The sequence below is a fragment of the Melampsora larici-populina genome (genome assembly GCF_000204055.1).
Source record: "Melampsora larici-populina 98AG31 unplaced genomic scaffold MELLAscaffold_11, whole genome shotgun sequence".
Lineage (NCBI taxonomy): Eukaryota > Fungi > Basidiomycota > Pucciniomycetes > Pucciniales > Melampsoraceae > Melampsora > Melampsora laricis-populina.
The window spans coordinates 1,661,893-1,683,104 of NW_006768775.1; the positions used below are offsets into that span (position 1 = coordinate 1,661,893).

General features: G+C 39.3%; 6 protein-coding genes across 6 annotated transcripts; 5 read left to right on the top strand and 1 right to left on the bottom strand.

Moving 5' to 3' along the window:
* Nucleotides 1-1,574: 1,574 nt before the first annotated feature.
* On the top strand, nt 1,575-3,080 carry MELLADRAFT_105012 (uncharacterized protein; the record flags this gene model as incomplete). Its single annotated transcript, XM_007408087.1, has 3 exons — nt 1,575-1,773; nt 2,827-2,881; nt 2,942-3,080. The coding sequence occupies 3 exons, from the start codon at nt 1,575-1,577 to the stop codon at nt 3,078-3,080; spliced, it is 393 nt and encodes a 130-aa protein (XP_007408149.1).
* A 1,079-nt stretch (nt 3,081-4,159) lies between these two features.
* MELLADRAFT_47787 (uncharacterized protein) lies at nt 4,160-7,082 on the top strand (the record flags this gene model as incomplete). The annotated part of the gene is made up of 7 exons (XM_007408088.1): nt 4,160-4,330; nt 4,403-4,721; nt 4,800-5,281; nt 5,398-5,785; nt 5,865-6,351; nt 6,458-6,543; nt 6,624-7,082. The coding sequence occupies 7 exons, from the start codon at nt 4,254-4,256 to the stop codon at nt 6,663-6,665; spliced, it is 1,881 nt and encodes a 626-aa protein (XP_007408150.1).
* A 294-nt stretch (nt 7,083-7,376) lies between these two features.
* Nucleotides 7,377-9,052, bottom strand: MELLADRAFT_77361 (uncharacterized protein; the record flags this gene model as incomplete). Its single annotated transcript, XM_007408118.1, has 5 exons — nt 7,377-7,746; nt 7,826-8,175; nt 8,273-8,395; nt 8,495-8,580; nt 8,730-9,052. 5 exons carry the CDS (start codon nt 8,890-8,892, stop codon nt 7,584-7,586), a joined length of 885 nt encoding a protein of 294 aa, XP_007408180.1.
* Nucleotides 9,053-13,061: 4,009 nt separating this feature from the next.
* MELLADRAFT_124067 (uncharacterized protein) lies at nt 13,062-14,461 on the top strand (the record flags this gene model as incomplete). The annotated part of the gene is made up of 6 exons (XM_007408089.1): nt 13,062-13,101; nt 13,181-13,208; nt 13,272-13,328; nt 13,376-13,724; nt 13,808-13,901; nt 13,964-14,461. The coding sequence occupies 6 exons, from the start codon at nt 13,062-13,064 to the stop codon at nt 14,248-14,250; spliced, it is 855 nt and encodes a 284-aa protein (XP_007408151.1).
* Nucleotides 14,462-15,126: 665 nt separating this feature from the next.
* MELLADRAFT_84774 (peroxisomal hydratase-dehydrogenase-epimerase-like protein) lies at nt 15,127-18,686 on the top strand (the record flags this gene model as incomplete). The annotated part of the gene is made up of 11 exons (XM_007408090.1): nt 15,127-15,159; nt 15,252-15,479; nt 15,561-15,722; nt 15,797-15,831; nt 15,907-16,228; nt 16,317-16,496; nt 16,572-16,967; nt 17,057-17,344; nt 17,411-17,822; nt 17,937-18,521; nt 18,625-18,686. The coding sequence occupies 11 exons, from the start codon at nt 15,127-15,129 to the stop codon at nt 18,684-18,686; spliced, it is 2,703 nt and encodes a 900-aa protein (XP_007408152.1).
* A 1,049-nt stretch (nt 18,687-19,735) lies between these two features.
* MELLADRAFT_105017 (uncharacterized protein) lies at nt 19,736-20,999 on the top strand (the record flags this gene model as incomplete). The annotated part of the gene is made up of 2 exons (XM_007408091.1): nt 19,736-20,015; nt 20,854-20,999. 2 exons carry the CDS (start codon nt 19,736-19,738, stop codon nt 20,997-20,999), a joined length of 426 nt encoding a protein of 141 aa, XP_007408153.1.
* Between the last annotated feature and the right edge of the window lie 213 nt (nt 21,000-21,212).

A 21,212-nucleotide genomic window follows, 5' to 3' on the forward strand; every position in this document is an offset into this window, starting at 1 on the left:
GTAAAAAAGGGTTTTGTGTTCGAATTGAATTGTTTACTTTGGCCTGAAAGTGATGTTGGGAAATGGATTTAGATATTGAGATAGGAAGTAGCTTTTATAGATGCCTAAGACCCACTTGAACTTCAGTATTCAGGCTCCTACTTAATTTTCTGTCCCAGAGGAAAGAGGTTGAAGTTGTGAATGTGACGAGGGTGACGAGGGTGATGAGGTTAAGGTAACGTTCTTCGATTACTCGACGGCCATGTGAAGTTGTGATCCACATCAGCACCGTACCTCGACTACAGTTGAAACCCGGCGTGTGATAAATAGGCCGATCCTTTATATCGTGAGCTCGGTCTAGTTGGCATCTTTGGATTACCTGATGATGGGCGTCGGTTGTAAATATTTTATAGGATTTCCATGGATGATGAAGACTTCCGTTTCCTCAAAAACCTCACAGCCGTATATATAGCCCACCCAATGACGACACAAGAAAGATCAGTCGAGTTCTCCGTATCTTGGCTCTAAATGCTCTCTATAGAAGCTTCTCGGCCATCAATCGTGAATGAGCAAGAGGACACATGGATGCGTGCAATACTTTGAGTCTATGAGGGACATCGAGATAGGAGGGTTAATCCTCTGCATACATCGATTTTTTGTCAATGAAAACGAACGAGCTATTCCCCCGGTTGGATCTCTCTGAGATAGCCTTCACCGTCGGCCCTCAAACATTCACTGACCCTCAATCTCCCTCAGTGGAAAGATGTGTGTATGTAAAATTGCAGAGGTCTCTGAAGCTTGGGACCTTGAATGAATCTCCGAGCCAAACGCAAAAGAAAAGTGATATTTACCATTTCCTGACTTAACCTTAAGGTATGCGTATGTAGCCTGGGCCCTGTAGGGACTGATCAGTCGGGAGCTCCTCGATTCAGTCAACTTCAACTGACCCCACCTCGCGAAATCCCTCAACGTCCACTCACTTTCCAAGGGTTTTTTTGAGTCATCTTGAAGGGCGAAAGTTCTCCTGTCCTGAACGTTTCCTACCAGAAATGTGAACACAAAATATCCAGAGGTTTAAACATGTCTTCTTTGATATATTTGATACTCTGATTTATCCACGTATACCAGTACACGATCAATATGTGAGGCGTTTATATAAAGCAATCTCACTCTATTTCATTCGATACAAAGATATCTTCACGGAACTCTTTAGGCTTCTTATTCCTATTCCTCAATCGGTTCTATAATAACCGAGACCTCGGTTTGCAAAATCTTTATTTTGAGTAACCCTGAGACTGATGGAAAATTGTCTTCTTTTTCTTCAATCAGACACAAGTGGCTAGACAATTTGGAATTGAAGTCAATATCACCTCATCGGATTTCAAAAAAGGTGATTTCATAAATAACTTTTATCGTTATACTTATTCTTTTTGAGAAGTGAATGAGGTGTAATCGAAAGTGTTTCATATATTAAGCAGCGTCTGTTTTCTCAACCTCGTGAGATGTATATTCCAATTTCAAAAATCTGCACTGCATCATTCAAACCAAGCATAAGATGATATTAAAGCTTTTATAACCTCAAAACCTGTTTGGTTATGTCTCACATCCCTTTTTTTGTTACTTTCTGGTTACGATTTCTGATCTTGTCCATTTGGATTCACGTACCAACTTTAGCTTTCAAGAAAACTAATTTAGAACATTCTAATTACGGTAAATCCAATGGTATCAACCCAGAGAAATGGTGGAGTTTAGTCATAAGAAGGTCTTTTGAAAATAGTGGTATACCTAAATCAGGTATGTAAGATGATTTCTTCAACTTTTGCTCATCTCTTTTACATCTTGAAAAATCAGAATATTGTAATGAACAGGTAGGATCTCTCTTTCTTTAGGATAAAACTTATATTTTAATTTCTTTAACAATAATATTTTATGTAAGTAAAAACGTAACAAACAACTTTGATAAAAAAGATAAGAGAGAAATTGTAGTACCTTTAACAATAACTACACTTATGAGATTCAACTTTGTAACACGAATTTTAAATCGAACAATGTAATCAAAAAAGCGAAAGTCTACATTTTGAGGAATCAATTTAAAATTAGATAAAGAAGAAATCAGACATCATAAATAGAACCAAGCTATACCTCCTTTCCTTTCGATAAAAGCTTGAGTTCGATTTAGATTCAGCTTTATAGTTGAATAGATTTGTCGTGTAGTATTGAGTGTTTTAGAACGAAACGAGGAAGTGACAATTTTCTTGACGATCAAAGGAAAACGATAAAAAGAGAAAACGATGAGAAGATTTTGAATAGTTTTTTATCGAAGTTCTTTTGGGCAAGGACTCGAGGGTTTTTGTGAGCGAAACATATCCAGTGACGTCATATATGTTTGTCAGCAAAGCGTACAACACAGATCAGCACACACAACGGAACAACGGAATCAGGGCAACACAGCATAACAGCAGAGCAAACGGAATCAGGGCAACACAGCAGCAAAACAGGTCAGTGATTTATTACCGATCATAACACTCCCCCTAAATCACAACGCGCCATCTTGAGCTGTTTCATAGCTGATTGATGTTTCACGCTTCCTAACGGTTTAGTCAAAACATCAGCTATCATATCTTCTGAGGCCACTTGACGTATCGACATTAAGTTCTTCATTATTAGGTCTCTGAGATATTGATTCAGATTCCAGAATAATTTCAGTTATAAATTCTTCAAATGAAATAAACAAGTTTTTAACAAATGATTCGATTCTTACAAGTTGGGAAGTTGGGGTTTCAAAACCTGATCCTAAGATTTGGAATCAGGCTATTGATCATCATAATTCTCGTTTGGTTTCTTTAGGTCTTGAACCTCTTACTCGAGATATGTTCTTACACGTTGGTGATGATTTCAAAGAGTAATTAGATTTCACTTTTACTCTGAGGTAAATATATTGAACTGACGAGTATGAATATAGGGACTATGAAGGGGCACTTGCAAGCGGGATACAAAGTGTGCTATTGTGTCGTCCTAAGGATGGTCAAGAGGCTAGTGATCATCAACTTGATCGAAGTCAGTGGATAAGCTCATTACGAGAATTGTCAAAAATGTGTTGAAGCTAGAAGTACTATTCAGCCATACTCTTCAAAAACTCTTTCAATAAATTTGTACAAATATGATATGTTTGTCTCTGGAGACCCAATCCATCTTTGGCATTCAAGAAAGGTGCACTTTGAATGTTCTATCAAGATACATAAAATAACTTGCAGAGATCTGCCAAGCAAATTGCTTTAAGGAAAGTACCTCATCTCTTTCAAGTTGGTTGTTTTCTGTGTTCACTTTGAAAACACATGTTTATGAAGAAAAGCTGGTGTATTTTCCAAAACTGAAGGAGCCATGAATTCTTTAACAATCAGAAGTTGAACTCTATAAAACTGATCAAAATTTATGGCATAAAATGTTTACAATTCACAACCTTCATTCATTTAATTAATGCATTTTCAAAAAATGTTTTCATTCAACATCAAGAGTCTTTAAATCTAGAAATGTATCAAGTTAATATAATCAATCTTCCAATCCCTTGACTCCAAATCCAACTTCTGAAAATATCCAGGGTGGTGATAATGACACAGCCATGAAATGCTCACAACACGTCCTTGAAAAAAGACAAAAAAATCATCCCAAAAAGAAATATGCAAGCATTATGAGATTTCAAAATCTACACGGACAATGTTTTGCATATAAAGATGATATATATATCTCTCTTCACCATTAGAATTTAGAATTTTTCAGAGTGTCTTCTTTGATTTTTTCCCCTATTTTCAAGGCCATGCTGTGACCAGTCTGTGTCATTATCATTTCAACGCTCAAGATTTGTTGAGATGAAGTGAACAGATTGAAAAATGATGGTATTATTGGTAGAAATCAATCCAAGGGTTATTTGTTTGAGCAAGTCCTCCTTTACGCGGTTAATATATGTCCAACTCAGTGGGTGACTTTTTGCGGTGCATGTTGAGGAGTGATTTGTATTGTGATGTCTTACTCTGAGTCTTGGCTGATGAAGCTAAAATTGAATTGGATGATGACATAGTGTTGATTTCTTGACGGATCATCGGTCGGAGTGAGAGTCGGATCCGGGTCTTGCACAGCCTAAAGCCAGACTACAAAACCAAAAGCAAACTTAACTGATCAACCACATTTATCCTATCAACTTGACTTTCCAACTACAATTCATAGAGACTTCTTTAACTAACTATTTATCATCATCAAACTAATCAAATCAATCAAACATGGAAGCTATCAAGCTTCAAAAGAAGTATCCTCAATTTTCTCAACCGGAGGTCATGTCTCTTGTTTCTAGATTCAAGTGAGTAAATACCTCATGAAAGATGACCATCAACCAAAACCCAAACTAATTAACCAACAAATCTGTTTTCAGAGACATGGATATCGATGGAAAAGGTTCGATCACCAAACAGGAAGCCATCACAGCTCTTTCTTCTGGTCATAATTCAGAAGGAACTTATGATTCGGTTAGAACTACATTGAAAGAAGTTCAAGTGGATTCATCAGGAAAGATTGAATTAGAAGATTATATTGATCTGATTGCAAAATTACGTCAAGGTAGGAATAAAACGGCTGGTGTGGCGATCGGTAGTCCTGGAAAGAGTCGCGTGGTTGTTCAAGGAAGCAATAGTAATATTCAACATGGTATTTTACCTGATGAGTTATCAGCCTTCACAACACATATCAATGGGGTAAATAATCTTTGAATTTATTAAAGTAAACACCATTGAATTCGGAAATTGATCAAAAAAAAATTCCCTCAATTTCAGGTTCTAGGTGGTGATCCCGATATCGGCGATCGACTTCCATTACCCACTGAAACATTTCAGATATTTGATGAAGCAAGAGACGGATTAATACTTTGTAAATTAATCAACGATTCTGTTCCAGATACGATTGATGAACGAGTCTTAAACAAACCAGTAGCAAAGACTCAATTCAAACCGATCAACAATTTTCAAATGACCGAAAACAATAATATAGTGATCAGTTCAGCCAAAGCCATTGGTTGTTCAGTTGTTAACGTAGGCGCTAGTGATATTATTGATGGACGTGAACATTTGATTTTAGGATTGATTTGGCAAATCATCAGACGTGGATTGTTAAGTAAGATTGATATTAAATTACATCCTGAACTTTATAGATTATTAGAAGATGGAGAAACTTTGGAAGAGTTTTTGAGATTACCACCTGATCAGATTTTACTTAGATGGTTCAATTATCATTTAAAAGCTGCAAATTGGCCTCGCAGGTTTGTAACTACACTTTTTGATGCAAAACTATCATGAGATTCTAGCGTACTGACACATACCTTTGTTTTTGCCTTTCACATTTATTACTATCTTCGACATCATCATCATCGCACAGAGTCAACAATTTCAGCAAAGACATATGTGATTCCGAAAACTACACTGTCCTTCTCAACCAACTCGTACCAGCCCAATGTTCACGTGCACCATTACAACAAACAAATCTAGAGCAAAGAGCCGAACAAGTGCTTCAAAATGCAGATGCGATCGGTTGTCGAAAGTTTTTAACTTCTAAATCGATTGTAGTTGGTAATCCAAAGCTTAACTTGGCTTTTGTTGCAAATCTGTTTAATACTCATCCTGGCTTAGAAGCTCTTGAAGAATCTGAAAGACCTGTGATTGAAGATTTTGATGCTGAAGGTGAACGAGAAGCACGTGTGTTCACCTTATGGCTTAATAGTCTTAATGTCGAACCGGGTGTTTACAACTTGTTTGAAGACCTCAAAGTGAGCATTTCTGAACACACATCCTGTTTCCCCTTTGACAGACGAGTGACTGATATATGACTCTTACTTAAAAAAATAGGATGGAACCGTAATCTTACAAGCTTTTGATAAAGTGATTCCAGGTTGTGTGACATGGAGAAGAGTTAGTAAACCAAAAGAAGGTCAAGAACTAAGTCGATTTAAATGTGTAGAGAACACGAATTATGCCGTAGAATTAGGACAAGCCAATCGAATGACATTAGTAGGAGTTCAAGGAGCCGATATAGTGGATGGTACTAAAACACTTGTGCTTGGTTTAGTTTGGCAATTGATGAGAAAATCAGTGATTGCTACACTTGCTTCACTTTCGAAAGGAAACAATAGAGAAGTTACAGATAGTGATATGATCAGATGGGCAAATGATCGAGTTAAAGCTGCTTCTAAACGTACTACGATGAGAAGCTTTAAAGATTCGACACTTAAGACGGGGCATTTCTATCTTGATTTACTTGATGCTCTTAAACCGGGTTATGTTGATTATTCATTAGTTTATGAAGGTCGTAATGAGGATGAATGCACAATGAATAGTTTGAGTCTCTCTTTCTCGTTCATCATCTCTATTCGACACTTTCTCTTCTTATATTCACGCTGACTAAATACTTGCTTTGTTTTCTTGGTGATCTTCAATCTTAGATAAATTGGCCATCTCTATTGCTAGAAAGGCTGGTGCTTTGATCTTTGTAGTACCTGAAGACTTGGTAGAAGTCCGTCCACGTCTAGTAAGTTCCCTTATCTATCTTAATCTTTTACAAATCATCAAGAAGGAACATGAACTAAGATTGTATTCGAATTTTCTTAGGGTTTAACATTTATTGCGGCTTTAATGGCATTAGGACAATAAAATGACGAATCTTTAAAGATAACTTAAAACTTATTGATGTTTATTTGGGTGTAGTGAATTGTAAGATTTTCTATTGTTGTTATCTTTTGTTTGTTTCTATTTTACTTTTATCTCTTTGTAAATGAATTATCTAGCAAAGAATTTAAAAAAATGAACATTATCACAGTGTGAATGGTATTATGAGATGGAAATATACATTTACATACATCAATTTTATAGACTTGATTCTGAATCTTCAATCAGCTTGTTTTATCATCGATTCTTTCGATATGTTTGGGATACAAAACAAGACGATGTGTAACTTATTTCTTACATAAAAAAACATCAACGAGTTCGAATAGGTTGTTTTACTGATACTATTTGTATAGTTGAAGTGTAGTCATCGATCGTTCTGAAACTTGATCATATCTTAAGCATTTATTTTTTTGAATAAAAATGTGTATCCTATGCTTCTTACTGAATTTAGACTGAGAGAATACAAAAAGAGCAAACTCTGAACAGTGCAATTATGATCAGATGACATGATTCTTTGTCGCAGGGAAGCTCTGCTTGAATAAGAAAGGAGATTGCAGCGTTGGATATGTTCCAGAGCCGCCTTTGCTAACTCTAGACTCGATCAAGGTACGGTATTGGAACAAAGGCAGTCATCCCAATGATGGATCATTGATGTTGTCAAAAGCGACAAGTGGATCTGCTCAAAGAAGAGTAAAAATGTTGCCTAATAAGACGGTATATGTTTCGCGTTGAATGAGTCAAGTAACAATGCGAGTAGAAGATGATAGTGTTTGAACAAGGTGATAAGGTGTAAAGTAGCACACATATTTGCCCTATACAAAAAAGAACAGAGAAACAATTCCAAATCTTTCCAGATCTATTTTTTTTCTTGATATCAAATAGGAGATATACGAAAGATCAAAGCTATTTTGTAGACTCTCCAGTCTTGGCCTTTTTCTTCTTGGGTAAACCAGCTTCATCAGCTGAATCGTCACCTAGATCTACCACCTTGTTTGGGTCCTCGTCATCTTCCTCTTCATCACTGTCGACATCATCGTCATCTCCCTCGTCAATACCCACGTAAAAGCTAAAGGGAGAAGAGAAATAAATCAGATACGAGTCAAATAGGCCGGGACGTGAAGATCGAAGGTAGAAACACTACTAACTCCAAGACTTTAGCGTGCAGTTCAAGTAAGATGGCGTGTAACATAAACTTATCATCGGTAATACCGAAAAAGTTGAAGAAGCTTCCGGTACTACCATCAAAGTCATCATATTCTTCAATCTCAGTGATATCTAGCATCGGCTTCTTAGCTACCAAGTCGTGATCTTTGGAAGTCCAATTGATTGGTACAGCCTCAGAGCTTAAATCTCCATCAACATTATATTTCTCGGCTAATTTGGAAAAAGCGGATCCACTTGATTCTCCATTAGCTTTGTTGGATGGTTCCTTTGCTATGGTGAAAACCTTGGTGAGTGTTCGATCTGAAAAATACGGGTTGGCTTTCGACCAATGCTACAGATTTTAAAAAATCAAACAAATCAGCTTACGTTAGTTGAAAGGTACTATTATCGAAAAGAACGAGATGAAAAGTGGATGGGGAGGTGCTTACGAAATGAAAGGTGACGTTTCGAGCGTCTTTAGGATCGTGCTCGATTGTCAAGTCTTCTAAATGTTCAAGGGCGTCGCGATCAACGGGATCGATGAAATTGGCCAACTGAGAAAAGTTTGTCATCTGATGCGCGGAAATGACGCAAAAAAATTGAAACGCGGGGTGATAACGTCAGTAGGATGTAATCAATCGCAAGTAAGTGTGATCAGTGTCAATACTAACAGCCCGTAGCCAGAGACCGGGGATCGTTTTGAGGAACTCGCCTCTTTTTTTGAAGATGGGCGCCATTAGCTTGGCCTTGTGATTATCTAGGTAACAGAACAGAATATTTTCGCGTGTTAGTATATTTTCAAAATCGAGGAGAAAGACTTGACAGCGAATGGTGATGAGAAGAGAAACCCCTTTCACGCGTTTCGGTGACGATTGGAGAGAAGCGAGAAGAAGAAAGACTACTAACAGACATCTAACTCGGCTTTTAAAATCTCCTCTTCGAATTCTAAAATAGGTCCTAGCTTATCTTCACCAAAGCTATCCTTGAAAGCAATATCACGAATATCTAGAAGTAAGTCAGCACCTTCGATTCGGTCGATAAGACTTGTTTCTTTTTCACCGTTAGACATCTTTATGAACTTTTTTTAAAGAGGATAGATGATAATTTAAAGAAAGAGAAAGATAATTTGGTCGTGTTTGAAAGGATTAAAAGAGTAAGTCGATGGTTCTGGGTGAGGTTGAAGTTTTTTTACTTTTGATATTGGTGGCTTGACCTGTCTCGAAGGCGATTTGAGAAGTTTGGTAGCCTCATCAAACTACATACAATACATTACAATCACACATGTAATCAGACACATGTAATAAACCTATATCTGTTGAATTTTATCATGTATAAGCATATCACTTTCCAACATCACCTGATTCCATTCAGAATCACATAGGTTTTTCAAACTGATGCTGGTCTCATGAAAATGCATGAACTTCAAAACATTTATTTTTTTCTGTGGTGTGAAAATATCGAATTGTCATATCACCCTGAAACATATCACAAAGGAATGTCTAAAGAAATAAAATGTGTTGAACCTTTGCTTGCAGAAGATGATAGAACATTTTTCTATAGCATCCTTTTGGATGCCCACAGATATGTACACCCCAAATCTCCTTCAAAAAGATAGATCTAGGGATCACATCATATTGATAGACATGTTCTGCTTCAAAAAAAAGAAGACTGGTGACATTGAAAGTGTGAAGAATTCTCTGAGTGAATATCATTTCACAAGTAACACCATACCCATAGCAGATGACCAAGCTACTCCTGAAGTCTCAAAATGCTTAAAGGATATTGAGGATACACTAATGGAAGACAAATATATTAATACACTGGGATAAATAAATCAATATCCGGGAGTAGATCTCACCACATTTTGGATTCATGGCTTGCAAGGATCCAACACTTAATTTGTATCTAAGAATATAGGGATTCACACAAAGTCTCCAGATTCCAAAATAAGAAGACTATGTAGTTATGTCAATAGCCCAAGAGTATCACAGTCAAGGATTAGATTCAATCCAAACAGAAATTCATAAGGAACCAAGCTTTAGAATATGTTTATAAGGGAACCAAATACATCCTTCAGCGTCAAGTTGTCATCCCAAAATTGCAGAAATATCTCACCACAACAGAAACTACAAACAGAAGAAAATTGTTGATGATGATGTTCAACATGGCAGATGTTAATATATACAAAATCATTCCTCAAATTCTGACTTTCAACATGCAAAGGAAACCCTGAAAAATGAAGTGGAAAAAGCAAAACACTTTTCTTCACACTTCATGGTTGTGTAGATGTGATAAATTTTCTCAAATTAGAAGGAGCTGTAGCAATGATATTATGGTATAACGCAAAGGTATCAGACCTTATAGATATTTGTTTAAAAAACAGAAAAGAATTCATGTTTGACACTTTTCTTCTCCAAAGACTCCATATTCTGGACATCAAGTCAATTTGGCAATTGAAAAGAAGGACAGGGGTTGTGATGGCATATTTTGGTGGGCTGAGAATGATACTTCGGGGAGATCCAAGAGGGACCTTACTTGAGGATTGTAAGTTTTTAAAAGAATACCTTTATCATCAAGAGTTTAATATTGGTCCAAAAGAGATAGTACACTTTCCTCAATATCCAAGTCCAGAAAGACATGTGCAAACCACTTCTCAAGAACCGGCTTGAGCCTTCTACAGTATGTTTTGAAGCTTTAAAAGGTTTCACATATCCATCCAAGCCTTATAGAAACTTTGATTTCAAATTGCTCAAAATGTATCAACACAATCAACTTTCCAAATTATCTAAAGCTTTGCTCCTTCCTACTGTTAAGTCTGAAGCAAGACTTAAAGAGAAATAAGTTTGTACTCCAAGCATGACAAAACGCAAAACAGAAACTCGACGCCAAATATCAGCTTTTCAAGTCCAATCGAAGATATGTATGACAAACTCAATAATGCAAGACGTAAACAGCCAATAAGTTACCTTTCAAAGATAGGCAGATTTTTTTCAAAAGATTACCAAGAGTTTTTGAAAGATGTTGACATCCACTTTGTAAGGCTTGAAAAGGAGATGATAAATGATCTAGAGACAGCTAAATCTTCAATCAGTGAAAGGTCAGAATCAGATGATCATGACACCAGACATGATTCAAATGGCAAATTATGAAGTTGAATTATCCATTGTACCAGCATTTATAGGTTCACTGATTCAGTGTCTGAGCTTACTTTTCCATTCTCCTGATGGCTTTCCGAACAACACATTCACAAGGATGTCATAAGATACAATTTGCCTTCATGTTATGCTTCCTGTACCGCCCTTGGTTCCAAAGCAGTTGAGGTATGTCTATGTATTACACTATCTCGGATAGGCAAGAATGCTCATGGATAATGGGTTACCAAATCCAGCTCAACGAACACCGTCTATTTCATGAATCCAAAGTACTGGTGTACAGACATTTAGGGGAAGTTTCTTGCAGAGTCAATTGATCTTAATCAGTAAGATCATCAAGAGCCATTCAAAGAAATTTCTCCTAAAATCTTGCGTCCCCAATGCTATGAACCCATCAGCATGCCTTGTGCGGAGCTGTGAACGATTTCAAGCCCTTTGCAACTGACATCCTCTTTTGGGATAGCAAGCTTCTCAGCATCGCGTCAACAACACACCACAGTCATCTGACTGCACGATGTATTTTACTTCATCTGCATCCTTTGTTTTGTTTCTCACTGATGAACGCAACAGCTACGTGCAAAAAATGAGTTATCTCATTCTACGAGCTGATTTCAAAAAAATATTATTCGCTGAATTCAAAAATATCCTGACTGTGAAGCACCACAGCCGACCTTATAATGTGGTAGGTATATCCAACTTCATTGAAAGTATTCTTGATGAAATTGCAACAAAGCTGTGCAATGAATACCAACCTCAAACTCACGCATCAGTGTTTGTTCTGAGAGACTTCTCATGTGGTGACTGGAGCTTGGAAAATGGTCGAGACACACGGCCCAAATTTGCTACCTTTAAGTACTCTTCATGACCAGCCTGTAGATGGATTTGATTCAAGGTTTCCTCACACAGTTTTGGGGTTGTATAATTTTGGAAATTGGAATCAAGTCCACATGAGATTGTCCGAAGGATTGTGCAATTGTTGACTGCTCGCGCGAGAAATCAGCAGCACGTCACCCTGCCGCGAATTCACATCAAAGTTTTCAAACCCATGCACAATATCAGCCGAATCCCGATTCGCACGTGGGAATCCGAATAACTATCATCATCGAGCATCATCGGCTCATATGTGTGTTCCCGGAACAGCCACGATCCCCCAATTTAATGGCACGCCAATTTCCCGGAACCGCTCTCTCCCGCTCCCGGACTCATGGGAATGTCAGGAGTTGACACCCGGTCACGATGAGATACAATTACTCTCAATTACTTTCCACATGAATGGAATTTGTACTGGTGGACTTTTAACGTACGCTCCGCTGCTTGTCCTTGCTTTCCCATTTTTACATACTTATCAAAACCATCATAAAAGGTGACCTTGAGGGTGAGAGTCTAGATCCTAATTACTTGGACTCTATGCCATGACGAACGAGGCAGTGTTACAAGGAGACGTTTGTACACAAACCATCAGGACGTCGGCCTCTCTATATATAAACCTTACGACCAATATTCCTGAGCAAAACCAAAATGCTTGCGTTTGGTTAGACAACTTCGACAGATGACTTGAAATTCAACACGCGTTGATCCGGGGGGAAGTTGATGAAGTTGACGTCGCGTGGTGCTCTGCGGTGCTACTCTATGCTGAGACAATTCGAGTTGGGACATTCGTCTTCGAATGTTGGTGGTCATTAACGGACACCTACCGGTACAGACACCTATCATTGTGTGACTATTTACAGCTGTGCGTGTGATCAAATCAGAGTGATGAAATTGAACAGAGCGGAGGGCGATAATATCTCAACCATCCATACATACGAGATATTCTCATAATGTGTTGACGTGATTTCATCATGTGCTAAAAAAAAAGAGAGACATGTTGGCGGTGCCGTCTTCAGAAGGTCACCTTTTGCAGAGTCTAGGCGGCTATAAAAGCTCCCCTGACATGGCTTCTGGACAACCATCCCCCAACCCATCTTTCTTTCTTCAGACGACTTGAATACGAGATTTTTTACGAGCTCATTATTTATCACCTAATAGATATCTATATTTCTTCGCCAATATCTTGCTCACACCCCTTGCAATCATCATATACAACATGAAGCTCACTGCCACCCTCATCCTTGTCGCTTTTGCAGGTACTTTATCTTTGATTCTTTGATCTCCAGCAACTCTTTGTGTGTGTTGACCCACTCTGCTTGACCTTTTACTTTCCAGCCTTTGGATTAGCCTCCGCATCCCCCGTGTAAGTCTGCATCTCCTTCTCCGTAATTACCTTTTTCTAATTTGGATGATTTAATTTCCACAGTCAGGCCCGCAGGGTCGTCAAATTGGAAGTTCGTGCACCGGCAGACGATAACCCACTGTGAGTCTTTGTCTTTAATTTCACTCCCATTTGTTTAGCAACTTAAGGAATGATTTGTACATGATCAGTACTTCAAAATCCCAGAGGACCGCCAAGTGCCTCAATTTCTGTAATTCAGGCATCCCACCTGTGCAAAATCTGGACGGCTTGACTTGGGGTCACGGCCCCACCTTCGGTTCCCAACCGATTTCAAACTTCAATACTTTCCAGTCCGGTTTCCAAAGTCTAGCTATTGTCTCTCAGAACACCGCATCAGTATGGCAGAGTGGTAACATTCAGTTCGGCCAAATCCAGCAACAGCTCCAAGTGATGGTGATCAACTATTACAGGATGGTTTCCCAACTTCAAGGAGGATGCTCTTTCTGCACGCTCGGTGGCCAAGATTACGGGTTCCAAGTCAGTGGAGTACCATTTATTACTTATACAGCGCTCATATAGCTCATATAGTGCAATATGTCACCTTTATTTTATTTCAACAGTTCCAAAATACCATCTCGCAATTCTTCATCCAAGTCCAAGGCATGTTGAGCATCATCACGTCGCAATTCCCTGGCGCTCTCGGCCAATTGGGATGTAAGTCATCACACAGTCACCACTCAACGGCAAGGACCTTCACTAATATTTCGTCCTTCTAGCCATTTTCCAAATCCTCAACGCATGCATCCAAGCTACCTTTGGTGTGGTAAATACCCTTGGTATCAGCATTGGTAGTGTTATTGGCAACCTCGATCTCGGTGTCTTCCAAAACTGCGGCATCAATTTCAATTCTTTCATCAACTCCTCCCCAATGAGCCTCTTCAACTCTGTGGGAAGCGTACAGGGAATTGTTCAACAAACCACTCAATCTAACTTTGGACAGGGCTTCGGACAGGGCTTTGGACAGGGCTTCGGACAGGACTTCGGAGGAGGCAGCGCCTTCTAAGTGACACTTGTCTGACAGCTGATCTTCTTGCTATCTTGTTCCTCAATCACTTCCAATAGATTGCAACATATCCTGCTTTGATCGCTTCCATAAAGATTTGCAAACTTTACTGTCGCCCCCCAACCAGTCATTATTAGCTTATTCTTCTTGTGTCTTTGAAGTTTTGTTGTTTTCTAAAGGACACTCGTCCCACGCCTGCTTTTCTATTTTGTTTCTGAATCACTTCTAATTGTTGCCAATCTCTCTTATTTTCTTGATCGCTTCCACTACGATCTTAAGATTTGATTGTATTCCCCCAATTAGTGCTCCAGTTTCTTCCTCAAGTCTTCATGCCTTCATGTCACTTACGTCATACTAACGGTCTATTGAACAATGAATTGATTACTGTGTTTCCAAGTTACGATCATCATACACGTCGTGCCACACTGCCGTCCCACTTGAAAGTGTCCCATCATTTGTTGGACGTCGTTTCTTTTACGCGACTGTCTTGTCACAGATTTAGCAGACAAGCTTGCAGGGATTGGACAATTGATGGAATCGCCGTCTTGAGCTTAAACTGCAGTTTTGATCATGGGTGGGTTTAAATTGGATGAGAAGGGCAGTTGAATTCGATCCTACTAGGCGAACGCCGTCACATCTGAGAGGAGAAACAGGTAGAAACTTAATCCAGCACCTCCTGACTTTCTGACTCATCTCAGCGTCATCATGATTCATGATCGGCTGTGATGGTGATGTGAGTTTCGTCATGAGTTTATCAAAGAATGCCAGAAATGTTGTTTGTGTTATTTCAAACTGTAGTTTTCATCCTGACTGCATTGAATTTGAACGAGCTGAAGATTCAGCAATCAATTGCCAAGTCGATCGTTTGCTCAAATCATGATGGCACCACAAATCGACTTTTCTAAGAAAGTGAGCATAAGAGCCTTAACTTCATTTCATGTTCTGCAACAGTGTGATCAGTCCTAATCATTTGCTTACTCATACCTGGTTCAAATCGCAAGACTGTGATCGTCACTGGTGGTGGTGGTGGTTTAGGTAAATGCTATGCTCTCTTCTTCGCGTCTCGTGGGGCGAATGTGGTGGTCAATGATATGGGAAAACAGGCGGCAGATCAAGTGGTATCAGAAATCAAATCGAACGGTAAAGGTCAAGCGATCGCCAATTACGATAATGTTATCGAAGGGCACAAGATTGTCAAACAAGCCGTTGATGTATTCGGCTCAATTCATGTGATTCGTCATTCTTCTTAATTTATGTCTTCGCTCACGATTTTGCATCATACTTACCGATCCGCTCTCCTGTGATTACAGATCCTCATCAATAATGCGGGCGTCTTGCGTGATAAGTCTTTTAAGTCCATGTCCGATCAAGACTGGGATACAGTTCAAGCGGTTCACGTTCAAGGTCCTTATGCTTGTACCAAGGCGGCTTGGCCTATCTTCCGCGAGCAGAAATACGGGAGAATCATTAATGTGAGCCATGCTACATACCCACCTTAGGAAGAAATGGTTTTGACCCTGAAACCTTGTCGGATCTGTCCCACCAGACGACCTCTGCGGCTGGTATATACGGAAACTTTGGGTTAGCTTTGACGTAGACGTACCCCACAGAGTCTAGTATGCTAGGATACTGACTGCCTAAAATTTGCCACTGCAGACAAGCCAACTACTCAGCTGCCAAGTTGTCGCAAGTAGCTTTTGCCAAAACGCTGGCTCGAGAGGGTGCCAAGTACAACATCATCGCCAATGCTATTGCTCCGGTAGCTGCTTCTCAAATGACGGCAACCATTATGCCACCAGAGATGCTGAAGGAATTAAGTCCCGAGTCTATTGTTCCCCTTGTCGCATTCCTAGCCTCTGATCAGACCAAAGAGAGCGGTCAAGTTTTTGAGGCTGGAGCTGGATGGTACGGCAAGCTACGCTGGGAAAGAACTCGAGGTGCAGTCTTCAAAGCGGATGATACTTTCACTCCTTCCGCAGTATGTCTCCTTTTCAGCATCAGACTACGATCCCTGAGATTTGAGCCCACGCCCTGATGATTTTATGCGTATCGTACTTCTTTTATAGATCATGGCTCGGTTTGACGAGATCAACAATTTTGATCAGGCCGAGTATCCGGAAAACATCACAGACGCCCATTTTCTAGACTATTTGGAGCAAGGGAAACAACTTTCTACTAATCCACAGTCCTCAAAGCCACTCACTTACAGCGGAAAAACTGTGATAGTCACTGGCGCTGGCAATGGGGTGAGTACTTCTTGATAACAAACAAAAGCATCCCATTTTTCTCATATGCATTCCTCTTCCAAAACCTGAGCATAGCTAGGAAGAGCCTATGCTTTGATGTATGCCAAGCTTGGTGCGAACGTCTTGGTGAACGATATGAACTCGGAAGCTGCGAGCAAAGTGGTGGATGAGATTAAGCGTCTTGGTGCCAAGGCAGTTGCCAATACTTCATCCGTCGAGGATGGACAGAAGGTCGTGAAAGCTGCTTTAGACAACTTCGGAAGCCTACATGTTATCGTCAACAACGCTGGTATACTCCGCGACAAGAGCTTCATCTCTATGACCGACGCTGAATGGGATATTATTCAAAAGGTTCATCTTAGGGGAACTTATAGCGTTTGTCATGCTGCGTGGCCGATTTTCATAAAACAAAAGTTCGGTAGGATACTCAACACTACTAGTGCTGTAGGTCTGTATGGAAACTTTGGTCAGGTATGCAACACAAGTTTACCTAAGTGACAAAGATGAGTCCACCTGATGATCATTTCTTGGTTCGCTATTGGATGCCCAATACACAATAGGCCAACTATAGTACGGCAAAGGCAGGCATCTTGGGCTTAACGAAGACCCTGGCAATTGAAGGGAAAAAGTATAACATTTTCTGCAATACGATTGCCCCAAACGCCGGAACTTCGATGACAGCTACCGTGTGGCCCGAGGAGCGAGTTCAAGCGTTTAAGCCCGACTTTGTGGCTCCGCTGGTCGGCTATCTGACCAGTGAAGCAAATGAACAAACTAGTGGTCAGCTGTACGAAGTTAGCGGTGGTTGGTGTGCAGCTGTCAGGTGGCAAAGATCATATGGGCTTTCAGTGAGCCATTTCTTCATATTTTGTTGGCCCTTTAGAGTTTAGATCCGACTGACAGTTGCGGGATAGTTGCCTTCTGGTCAAGTCTCGCCAGAAAATCTAGCCGCACAATGGCAGCAAGTTGTCAAATTCGATGAAAAGGCAACTTATCCAACATCCACTACCGAATCGTTGGAACAGATTATCGCTAACTTTGGATCTCAAGCCGAAGAAGGTTCGAGTTCAGTACCTAGTATAGATGATGCGTTCAAGAACCAAGATTTCTTAGATCCTGAAGACTCTCAATTGGTGAAGGAGGCCAAGAAATATAGGGCAGAGCCTGATGAATACACCTTTAATGAGCGGGATTGCATTCTATACAACATGGGGATCGGAGTGAATGAAAAACAACTTCAATATGTCTTTGAGGGTCACCCTGACTTTCAAGTGCTTCCGACCTTTGGCGTTGTCCCGCAGTTCAATTCATCAAGTGGATTACCACGTATGTATGCTTTCTTTGTTATCGTTTTCGGACTTGTTTTAATTTTCAGCATGCAAATCACTTCGAAGAGTCATTCCATATTTCTGACGTTCTTATACGTTCTTTACCTTCCAGTGGACTGGCTACCAAATTTCAATCCAAAGATGCTTTTACATGGTGAACAATACTTGTCAATCAAAACACCGAGTATTCCTACCAGTGGTACATTTGTAAATTTTTCTCGTCTGTTGGAGGCTTCGGACAAGGGTAAAGCGGCATCGTTAGTGAGCGTTAGTAATACATACGATAAAGAGACAGGAAAACTACTTTTTGAAACCCAAAGTACAGTGTTTATCCGAGGCGCAGGTGGTTTCGGCGGTAGGAAACAAGCCAAAGACCGAGGAGTAGCAACAGCCTTAAACAAACCACCGAATCGAGAACCTGATAGGATTACAACTGAAATGACTGATGAAAAGGCTGCTGCGATCTATCGATTGAGCGGTGATTACAATCCACTTCATATTGATCCAGCCTTTGCAGCAGTAGGAGGATTTAAAAAACCGATTTTACATGGGCTTTGTTTTTTTGGAATGTGTGGAAAACATGTGGTTGAGGCTTTTGGTCAGATTGATTCCATTAAAGCTAGGTTCGTTGGATCTATGTATCCTGGTGAAACTTTAGTGACTATGATGTGGAAAGAGGGTAATAAGGTAGTTTTTAGTAAGTGTGATTTCTTTTTGGAATCGATTTCATAATCTTGATCTTGTTTGAATAAATGATAAGCTGATGATGATTATAACGTTTTGTGAAACATTTTGCACAGTTGGAAAATGTAAAGAAAGAGATGTGGTAGTATTAGGAAATGCAGCAGCTACTCTGGTTTAATTAATCAGATCATCAGTAATCCAGAATTCGAGAAGAACGAACCAAAGCAAAATTGAAAGAAGAACATTATCTTAATCATTGTATTCATAATTAGTAGACAAAGTAAACGTTAGTGTTGTATGTATGTATATATGCAGAATTAGTGATCTTGAGTGATGCTTTGTAAGCTCATTGGTTGTGATGTTATATTATTGGTTTGTAATACTTTGTTCCAGTAGTGCACCTTGTTTGATTTCATAATAAATTAGTGAGATTTTTCATTCTAAGAAATTCCGAGTTCAAAAGAAAATGTGAGATAATTGATTGAGGAGTTGGTGAGCTGAGATAAGAAATAAAGCAGAAATTTGAACACAGATTCACTCTTGACCTTGAGATATATAGTAATCTACAAAAAACAACACAAATTGAGTTCAGAAGGGTATGAGAGATGGATTGGATTTCTGATTCATCAAACTACAACCTTATCATCTTGATTCAAAGTCATTCAGCAGATAACAATATATCATGATTTCTAATCCACTGAAATTTATCAATGGAGATCTTGAAAGATCTAGAGCCCAAGACTATTATTCCACATGCTACTTTTTCAGTGTCAGACCAGACCCAAGTATTATTCTGGAACTTGAAGTCCATTTTGGGAATATACTTGGTGTCTGTCCTTCCAACAGGTTGGAAAATAAACAGCTGACTCCTTGATACTACCAGTGTGGCTGTGAAGATTGTAGCCAATGTCATATTCAAAAACCACCCAATCAAAGCCAATTACAGTCATTCAATCCTGGTATATGTGGACACATTGAAGACAAACAGATTCGTTTATCACATATGATCAGGAATGGCAAGAATTTGGGCCAAAGAAAAGGTGTGTTTTGCTTTGATTGAATTGGATCATGAATATCATCTTGCTAATGTGCAAATCAGATGAAATGTAATTCCAATGATTCAAAGGTGGTCACTATTGATATATCACCAAAGGAATCCAGTATACAATGGCTGAACAATTGAAGTGTAAGAAGACCAGTCTCAGCAGCAACTCATCCCTCCACAGCATGGCATCAATCATCAAGGAAGTCCTCAGTCATCCTGCTCAACAACATTCCAATGCATCTGATGCAAGCAGTGGGTCTGCTTTGAAGGATCCAATATCACATTATTATTTTAAGTTTCGTGAGATCACAGATCTCAATGGTTTGATTGAGAAGCATCTGGTTGAGGCAGGGGTTGATCATCATTCTCTATTTGTTCAAGATTATCTTGCTTGTCAATATTTAATGAAGCATGAACTGGGACCAGGTGATATAAATTTATCCATCTCACTTGTGCTTCCCTGTGTGTATCAAGCAGGAGCAAGGAAAATAGATTGTTTGTGACAAAGTTATCAATCTCACTTGTGCTTCCCTGTGTGTATCAAGCAGTCATTTCATGCAATCATAATTATCTTTCTGAGTCAACTGGTCTATCCACACATTTGCCCGCTGTATGCTTATTATCCCATTCTTGTGTCTATCATTCTTATATGATACAATCTAACATTATGTAGATTTTTAGGTGACTGGTATGACCAGTTTTTTTGTCCTTTGCATCTTCATTATCCCAAAAATCCAACATATTATGATTGATTATGCTACTTCAGTGTGGTGTTAATTGAATTGATTTTCACAACTCAGCTTGCAGTTGTTTTCAAACGGCCAAAAGAAAGTGCTGCATTAGTTGTTAATGACTTCATGATTGACAATAATCTTTTCTGATGTAAGTGAAACAAGTTCAAAAAGTTTGAGGGCTCTTTCTATTAGTATAGTGACCTGACAAGTTGTTGATTTCTTTACCATTGACTCCTATGATTCAAAAAATGGCTCCAATATGCAAGCAACCCCAAAGAAACACCAAGCTTGCAATCAAGCATTACTATGACCATCCCAAGATGTTGTTTGCTGGGTGACCTCAAAAGTATTGCAACATTCCTTCACCAGGTGTTATAGTACCTTGGGTTCATCCCAAGATCAGATACCCCAAGTTCTATACAGATATTGGTAATTTCAACTCTTGAACCATGACCATTGTGCTTTTGTTTGGGATTGATTTCAAGAGGAGTTACCAGACTTCCAAAAACATTCATTTTGATTGCAATCACATCAAATTAACCACAAGGGAGAAACTTTGATGGAAGTGCAGGAACTCTGTGAACAACAAGACCTACAACATTGGACCCAGGCCAACCTGGCAATCTGGCAATCAAAGAAACAGGCAGAGGCTTACCAGCACTTTTACTTTTTGAAGAGCTCAACAACTGGGACGGAAGTGGGTGCCAGTTGAACAAAGTTAGCATCAGAACCATGAAATAAACCTGTAAGTATCAATGTTATTGTATTTTACAAGGCCAAGAATAGTCCCCAGACACAAGGTATGCTGAATGAAAGATCAGTCAGCTGGATATTCAAACATATTGATTAAACCCTGATAAAGTGAGAACTTTTCTTCAATCTTCCTTTTCCCTCTATCTTTGTGTCAATGTCCAGAATTCTCATT